The sequence below is a fragment of the Phytophthora ramorum genome (assembly GCF_020800215.1).
Source record: "Phytophthora ramorum isolate Pr-102 chromosome Unknown Phyram_PR-102_s0013, whole genome shotgun sequence".
NCBI classification, from domain to species: Eukaryota; Oomycota; class Peronosporomycetes; order Peronosporales; family Peronosporaceae; genus Phytophthora; species Phytophthora ramorum.
Window position 1 is genome coordinate 937,025 of NW_027150659.1, and position 8,954 is coordinate 945,978.

Sequence of the window (8,954 nt, forward strand, 5' to 3'; positions counted from 1 at the left end):
GTTTAACCTAGCGACCTGCTTCCTGGCGTTAGTTTATCGCTGCTTGGTGTCAAAACGACTGAGACTGATAGCGAACGCTTGCAGCATGGACAGCGGGTACTGGAAGTCCATGTTGAAGCAGTCCTTGCCCACCTTGCCCAACTGCAGCAGCACGTGCTCTTGAGGCAGCGACACGGTGCCTTGGTCCTCGTACAAGAAGTCGGGGTAGTTTTTGCGATACTGCTCGCGCATTTGCTCGTTGGTCGGCTCGGAGTGCACGAGCTGGAAGTTCTTGACGGACACACAAGTCGCGCGACTGCGGAAGTCCACGATGCAAGAGGAGAGAGGGTCGTACTTGGTCTCGCGCTTGTGTAAGAAGACGAAGTTGGATGCGTCCATGACGTTCTGCCCTCCCTGCTCATACAAAGTTCAGTTAGATCTCGGTCGAACCAACGAAAGCCTGTCCACGACGTACTGCTGCTGCGATGTTGCGGACGTGCTCTTCCATCATCTGGTCGCGAGAAAGCGGACGCCACTCTAAGTACCCTGCTCCGTTCTCTAGGATGGACGGGATCACCACCTCCATCTTCCGCGGATATGGCTGTACAGCATATTGGTAAGAGCTCACTATCACAAGACGCAGCGGTATTGCTGAGCACTCACCTTCTTTGAGTAGTGATATCGAACCACTGCGAGCTCCGCACGGATGCTTTGTCTGATCTCGTCGTCGACCTCGCAGTCCGAGTCCAAGTCCTCGGGGTTGTCTCCTTGGTCGTACAAACTGTACTCCATCATGCTGGTGGACGAACGCAGCTTGCCAATGTACTGGTGGCTTCGCATCATTCGCGACAGGAACAAGTCGTCTCTGGAGCGTAACCCCCAACCCAACGAGAGATGTTAGTGCCTCATTCCGACCAAACGCAGAAAGCCAACACACTACTGACCGGTTCATGGAGATAACGTAGTGCGACGTAATGCGGCTCGTGGCCTTCTTCCTGGCGTACATGATGGGGCGGCCACTGGAGCTGTTGACTTCTAGGAGCAATGTGTAGATGGGAGCAAGTTTGTTCGGACCGCTGTCGTTTCTCTCGATGAAGCACTTGACGATCTGGCCACGCCCACATTCGAGTGGCCGCTTCACAAACTCCAGCAAGTGGTCTGGGATGTATGGCACACTCTTGGGATTGAAAAACTACGACCACAGTAAACACAGTAGCGTGAGCAATGTGTGGGGCTCTAACATGATCATCTTTGACACAATTGAACATACCTGAGCTTGGAGCTTCTTGGGCTCGTCCTGCTTGCTGCGTCGTCTCTCCTTTCGCTTCTCCCGTGACTTTTCCCTGTCTCGATCTCTGTCTCTGCTTTCCCTGCTTTCTCGGTTGCTTTGTTCTTTTGTACTGTCGTCGCTGTTCGTGCTCACTTTGTCCTTCTTGTCATTGAAGGAAGACGAGCGCGAATCATCGCGTTCACGTTCATGTTCGTGATCACTGCCTATGTGCTCGTCATCCCGAGGCGATCGAGACCCGCGCCTCATCTTTTGTAGCTCGTCGTAAATATCCTCATGGGTAGCATTTCTCCGTATCACGCTCTCACCGTCCCCTTTCTCTTCGTCAACGCTGTTCCCTTTGTGTTCACTTTTAGTGCCGCCCTCGGCAGTGGTTGAACGACTGGCACTCGGCTTCGGAGGGCCGTGCTTGGTTTCGATGACGATTTCCGGATCATCTTCATGCTCAGCAGCCTTTTCTTCTTGCTTGTCCTTTGTCTTCGCATCAGGCTTGTTGTCTTCCAGGAACGGGATCTCCTCGACGTCCTCAAACGAGTCGTCGATGTTTGCAATCGGGCGGGCAGACTTCGAGTTCCCACTGCCAGCCGGCTTCGACTCGGCCTCGGTACTTTTGGCCTCGCGCTTCTTGATGATGATAACCTCTTCCTCTGGGACGTTGAGTCTTGACGGCCCGCTGAACTGAGCTGCCATACCCATCTTCGTTGTGAAAACGCCAGGGTTGGCACTCTCCTTGACAGACGGCATGCTCGTTCGGCGAGTCAACTCCGCTTCCTCTTCGGGGCCTCGGCTACGCGCCGACAGTACAGAGTTCGTGTCGTTTAGCACTTCCATAGTGCTTTTCATCACCAAAGGCGGCTTGACAACCGGCGGGGTATTCGTAGGAGGTGCCTTTGCCGGAGCTGTACCAGGAGGACGCTGCATTTGCGTCGCAGGTTTTACAGGAGGCTTACCAGGAACAGCACTTTTGCCAGGTGCTGGTCCCGAACTATTCGCGACCACAGGCGAATCATCGCCCAAAATGTCGACCGGAGCAGCTCTCGGCGTGAGTTTTGCCTCGGGAGGAGGTCCTCTAGCTGACGTTGGTGGGGTGCGTTTAGCATCCGGCTTCGGCTGTGGTGGACCCGTAGGTGCAGACTTCGCGTCACCTTTACTTTCACCTTCAGCTGCACGAGGGGTACCTACAGGCTTAGCTCCTGCCTTGGGCGGTGCAGTAGATGGCGGAGCTCCTGCCGGATGAGGTTTCGCTAAAGGAGTCGTCGTTTGAGGTGCCGTTAATGCCGGAGATGAGCCTGGAGGAGCCCCTGAAGGCGGCCCCATTGGTTTTGCTTGTCCTCCACTCGGAGGCCCCGCTTTGGCTTGTGCTCCACCCGGTGGCGGAGTGCCCGACGGTGGCCGCGCAGCTCCTCGGATCTTCGCCACGGATGAACTTGGAGCTCCTGCACCTGGAGGAGGCCCGTTTGGAGGCGGCAACGAAGATTTCGACCGAAATGCCGCTGCTGCTGAGGCTCCTGCCTTTGGTGGAGGGTTCGACGGTGGTGGCAACGTCTTCTTCTTTTTCGTAGGGTCTGCACCTGCTGCATTCTGTTGGCATGAACGAATAACTACGTTAGAGCCCCTACTTGCATGGGGAAGAAGTTTTGATTGTTATTCGTGCACCTTAGCATCAGCGTTGGCATCTGGTGGCGGGGCCATTTTGGGTGGAGCTTTCATGACACGGGGCCTGTTGTGTACGAAAACGATTAGTAACATGCAACACAATATAGTTTACCACCACACGTACGTCGAGGTCTCGCGGCCAGCATCCTTGGTCTCGTCCGCCGATCCCTTCTCGTCGGCCATGCTATTGCCTTGCTGTCGGTAAACCAACGGGAGCAAGAGGCGCCCCTCAAACTACTCGTCGTAACGGACCACACAACTCCAAAACTGCTTGAGGTCTCCCTATTTCGAGTGATTTCGTGTCGAGCGCGAGCTTGTTCCCAACGCTCGGTCGATTTGCATCGAGTCACCTTTTTGAACTTGAATCCACGTAGCTTTTGGTAGCAAGCTCTTTGTCCCAGCGGCTTTGCTAATCATCGGTGGCTTTCAAAGTACCGGTAACAGCGAAAAATCTCCGAGGTGGCTACATGACTCAACACCAGGCTTTGAACTCAGGCAAGGTGTGAATACAGTACAAGCGCCTGGATCTAATGAGCACCTGCCTTCCTTTTCTCTGCAAGATCCATTCTCCATCTCTAGGAACAGCACACAAAGCGTGCTGCCCGAAGCTGCAGCACAACGTGCGCCACCCAAAATGTAGCCATAAGCACCAGCTGCCCTTCCAAGCTGCTGCACATGCACAAGAGCTCATGCCATTCAGCGCTCCCCCTCCAGTGATTCTTCCCGCACAATAAAAAACTGTTCACGAGAACGTTCTGGGTGATGGGGATATCTCGTCGTGGTCAGCTTGGCAGGAAGTCCCTCGAGTCACGCATGAGCAGGCCAGAGTATCCGTCCCCATAAGATCTCAACACACACCTTTCGTCCGTACATATAGACGCGCAGTTGTAGCCGTAGTATCGACTCTTCAACTCGCACCCTTTGACAATTGTGCACAATACCACAAAAGCTGTTCCCCGACACTTTGACCGAATCGTAGATGCAACTCAAGTGGAATGGCGCCATTCAACGAATATCGTTCAGGCGACGCAACCACACCGAAATCTTGATCGTGAACACTTCCACCCCGACAATTTGCAGCTTCCCCGTGACGTTTGGCCACAAATCGCAGCGTGCCTGCAGTGTCGTGTTCCCTGAAAACGCACTTTTCAGTTGCGCACGAAAGGTCGCGAAAACGCGATCTGATTGGCTGATGAAAGGGTATTTTGTCTAGACCCGTATGCACCTGCTCCTGTTTTTGGCAAAGCGTGGTCTGCGAATGGTGCTGACCAAGATGTGTTGATCGGTCGGACTGACGTGAATACATGTTCAACACAAAATCCAATACGTTCGCGTCCACCACAAGCAGCACTATGCGTGACGCAAGACAGTGGTCTAGCCTGTGGACAACTTTCCTGCTCTCCTAGAATCGACTCGTGTTATATCGCGCGTGCCAGCCATGCCAATCTCAGACTTATCATCACAAGCGGAGCCACCTCGAATTTTGTATGAGAACATTCCTACACGAATGGCAGCCGGGTGGTCAGAATGGGATCTTGTGGGCCACTTCAGACGGGGTGCGTGTGCGATAATGCCGCTGCGAGTCACGTGAGCGGATAATTTTCACGCACTTTGTGTTGCGTCTAGACAGACCAGTACTCAGCTGCTGGTTGCAGCTACTTGCACAGGAGCTACTTGTACAGGAATCTGCACAGGAATGCAAAATACGGCGCTATCTGCGTGTGGAACAGCTCGACAGCCTCATTCGTCTAAGGGTAGCTTGGTCCGACACTCTACCCGATATATTCTATGCGAAACGCGGGTACATGTACAACCGTAGTCTCGCGGGCCTATCAGCCAGGCTGCACAAGCGAAATCATGCGCAGTCATCGGCAAATCCAACTCATCAATTGTTCCTCGTCCTGTACACTAAACCGCCAGTTGAAGTAAATGTATCCATGAGCCGCGAAGGGGTGCGTGCGCGGCAAGCGCACGCGAACCCCATCGCCATCGAAATCCAAGTTGATTAGCGCCGCTTCAGTCCGATTCTCAGTGAGAAATACCGAGGTGGATCGGAGCACTTCGTGCCGCAAAGCTCAATAATGGATGAAGCGAGGATCCGCTATTCACAACATATATAGCCGACTCAGCGCTAGCATCTGCATCGGCCGAGTGCAGTCTAGCGAGTAAAGGGATTTAATGCAGATATAGATTCACGACGAGCGCATTCTCCGACGACTGCAACGTTGCTCAACGTGCGTCGGCTATGATGAGATGACAGCGCTCTTCGTGCAGTGCAATTTCCACTGCGCTGATCGCGATTTGCCTTAGCACCCACCCCTGGTTCACAAGCCCGGCGCATGTGCCTCCAACTCAAAAATGAGGGGGTACGACTTGTGTCACTGATCAAATCAAGATCTTGCCGACAAACGACCACTCAGACGGTAGTTGCTTGCTACAGAGCCTGCCACTATGAATTCACCGTCGACTTTCACGGGTTAATTAAGCAATGCTGTGGAATGTACGATGTGGTTGATTTCGACACTACTCAGGCGCCTAAGACCAGCGACATATGGTCCGACTTGTGGACAACCTGGAAGTTGCTAGGCGACGCAACCTCACCGAGACTCAATTGTCAATGCAAAAGTGACGACTAGCGTGTCGCCCCATGATGACAGTTGCGTCAAATCCCGACTCGTTTGCGGCGGTGAGTTCCCTGAAGGCGACAGCAACCAAATCCAGCTGGTTTGACAGAAGCAGTAGCAGTACTTTTGCTTGCAGCAGCTGTCCCACCTTCAAGTTTTGGTGAGGTCGACCACCGAAGTCGGTCTCGGTGAGATGGTCAAAGTCTCACGTGCCTTTTTGCTGGGCTCTCAAGCCTGTTCATTCTGCAATTTGCCTCGGAGCAAGCATATCAACGCGCCATGTGCACCGGCGTCAGTGTGATCCAAGGGCTCATCAAAATCTTCGAGCTGCGCGAAGCCATTCGCCACCAACGCCGCGTGAACAAGCAAACGTACCTGCAATTGACGGAGATCCACGTCGAGCTGCAACTGCTGGACCGCAACGGGGCTCTCCAAGACAACGCAACACTCCGTCGCAATGCCACCGTCAAGAAATTCGCATTGGCCGTCAACCACTTTTCGAGTTACCTGCAAAAGTACAACGACACGAATCGCTTCCTCCGGTTTTTCAAGCGCGGCGAGATGGAGGAGGAGCGCCAGCAGATTGTCACCGAGATCGACCAGCTCTTCCGCATGCTGGGGCTTGCGACGTCCGTGACGGTGATCAGCAGCAATGCATCGGCAGCCAAGAACGCTGCAAAGTTCTTGTCCAAGCTCGAAGACATCCACGCAGACGTGAAACTCAGTCACGAACAAGTGCAGGCGGCACTGCTGGGGCTCGTGGAGAAGCGAAAGAGCGACGAGGCTGAGAAGGAGCTCGTTGCTCAGAGACCAGTGCTCATGCGAAGTCCTGCACCGGTATCGCCTGCCTTGGACAACTTCTCCGTCCCGCTGTTGATCGACACGCTGGCTTCGAATCAAGCTGCCCAGAAGGAGACGACGTTGTTGTCGCTCATCCGCAAGTGCGTGACTAGTAACAGTCGGGTGCAAGTGTACAAAGGCGACGGCATCGCACTCTTCAAGCGCATGATCCAAGAGGGAGACAGCTTCTTCACGCAAGTGTATGCGCTTCACTGCTTGAGCTGGTTCACGTTCATCTACTCCAAGATGAGCGAGTCACAATTCGAAGCACTGCGAGGCTGTATTCGCCGCGCGACTCAAACGGAAGCTCAATCCCTTTTCCATGACCTCCAACACGGCAACGACCAGGATAAAGAGGACGCTGCAATTCTCAGCTCCTGTCTGGCAACTCTCGGAGACGGAGACACACTTCGGAACGCTAGTGTCTTGTCACCACTCATCGCACTGGTGATGAACGGCACTGCGAATCAGAAGTTGTGGTCTGCTGAGGCGTTGGGAACTCTTGCCAGCAACAGCGACGAAAACTGCGAGGTGATCGCCCGCGAAGGAGCCATTCAGCCTCTTGTCCAGCTCTTGCGGTCCGGAACCGACATGCAAAAGCAGGAGGCGGCCTACGCGCTGGGAAATCTTGCTGCCAATAGCGACGAGCACCGCGCGACAGTTGCGCGTGAAGGAGCCATCCCTCCGATGGTGGCTTTCGTCAAAGCTGTGACGGATGCACAAAACCAGTGGGCAGTGTATGCCTTGGGGTGCTTGTCCTTGAGCAACGAGGCGAATCGCATTGCCATTGCCCAAGAAGGAGCCATCTCGCCTCTGGTTTCGCTGGTCCGAGTCGGGACAGACGCACAGAAGCAGTGGGCTGCCTACACACTCGGCAACCTCGCTTATAACGACGCCAACCGGGTCACAATTACTCTGGAAGGTGCCATCACACCTCTAGTGGCTCTGCTGCAGTCGGGTACGGAAGCTCAAAAGCAGTGGGCAGCGTACGCAATGGGGAACCTCGCATGCGAGAACGACGCGATTTCGGAGGCGATGGATCTTGACGATGCCATTTTGCCGCTCGTGGAGCTGGTGAGAACCGGCTCAGACCCGCAGAAGCAGGAGGCAGCCTATACTCTTGGCAATCTTGCTGCGAGCAATGAAGACAATCGCGACGAAATCGGGCGCGAAGGAGCTGTTGAACCCTTGGTCGAGCTCCTCCAAACGGGAAATACTGACCAGAAGCAGTGGGCGGCATATGCGCTGGCATGTATTGCCCAGAACAACGACGCCAATCGCGCTGAAATTGTGAGGGTAGGAGCCATCTCGTCGCTTGTGAGCCTCGTACTATCTGGAACTGACGAGCAGAAAGCCCAAGCCGTACGAGCGCTTGGAAATCTCGCCTGCGTGAACGGCGAAAACAGCACAGCATTCGATTCCGAGGCTGTGGTCGGTCCATTGATGGGATTCCTGCGCACTGGAAACAACGCTCAGAAGGCGAATGCGGCAGTCGCTCTCAGAAAGCTTGCAAGTAGCAGCGACGAAAACCGCGAGGTAATTGTGCGCGAAGGTGCCATTCCACTGCTGAAACTGCTGGTGAAGACGGGTACTGAAACTCAGAAGCAGTCCGGGCTCATTGCGCTGGAATATCTTCGTCACAACATGCATATTGAACCGAAGCTAGGCATTCTTCTTCGTAGCGTTGCCGAGGCTTGGTAATAGGAATTGTATCATTCATATGAGAAACATGTACTTGAATTCAAATACACATTCGCTAGCAACTATGTCCATGCTTCTCTTCGGATCTTCGATCCTGACTTGAGCTTCTTGAGCCGAGCTAAGCTATTCGGCTGCGATGTAGATTTGCTGCTTCGTAGCTCGAAGTTGGATAAAACAAACATCGCAGCGCAACTGGCATGATTCCAGTCCTTTTAGAGACATCGTGTCGCTGGATATCATCACGATAATCTACAACCTCCAGCGGCATATTATCCAGTCAGTTCTCATCTTTTGTTGTTGTGCTGAAGCGAGAATTTTGCGTCTGCACTTCAGGTGTCTGGAGAAAACTGCGTCGACTGCAGCGCGTAGTACCGCAGCTGTGTCTCTAGCGCTGAGAAGTTTAAAGCTGCAACGTCCTGGGTGTAGAAATGCGGGTTTCGATACACGTCTCGCCGGCCATAACATTTCTGGTCCTCTTCGAAGTCCAACGCGAGATGGAATAACTGAATTTCGTAGTATCTTCGCGCAGATTCCCTGTGGAAGCGCATCAGATGCGTCCAAATGACAGGATCTGCGTACGACTTCACGGCTGCAGGAACAGCGTTGACTGTTTTTTCTTGCATGTTTGTATCTTCGGGCTTTTCTACAGCCATTCCTGTGAGTTTGTGCTGATTGCGATGCATGAACAGCACTTCTCCGTCTGCGTCGTGCTGCACCATAGTCATTCCACAGAAGTCCGAGCGGAGGAAGCTGTCCACGATAGTTCCTGCCATTCCCGGCGGCGTCTGGATCATGTGGAAGGGCACATCCAACTTCACCCACGCCAAACGAAACAGATCCTTGTCTCCCCACGCGAGCCTTAACCT

General features: G+C 53.8%; 2 protein-coding genes across 2 annotated transcripts; one reads left to right on the plus strand and one right to left on the minus strand.

Moving 5' to 3' along the window:
• Window positions 1-33: 33 nt before the first annotated feature.
• Window positions 34-3,106, minus strand: KRP23_11942 (Tubby protein-like protein; the record flags this gene model as incomplete). Its single annotated transcript, XM_067882524.1, has 7 exons — window positions 34-393; window positions 455-580; window positions 643-844; window positions 924-1,171; window positions 1,250-2,848; window positions 2,924-2,987; window positions 3,048-3,106. The coding sequence occupies 7 exons, from the start codon at window positions 3,104-3,106 to the stop codon at window positions 34-36; spliced, it is 2,658 nt and encodes an 885-aa protein (XP_067740113.1).
• Window positions 3,107-5,826: 2,720 nt separating this feature from the next.
• Window positions 5,827-8,088, plus strand: KRP23_11943 (U-box domain-containing protein 4; the record flags this gene model as incomplete). Its single annotated transcript, XM_067882525.1, has 1 exon — window positions 5,827-8,088. One exon carries the CDS (start codon window positions 5,827-5,829, stop codon window positions 8,086-8,088), a length of 2,262 nt encoding a protein of 753 aa, XP_067740114.1.
• Window positions 8,089-8,954: the final 866 nt, after the last annotated feature.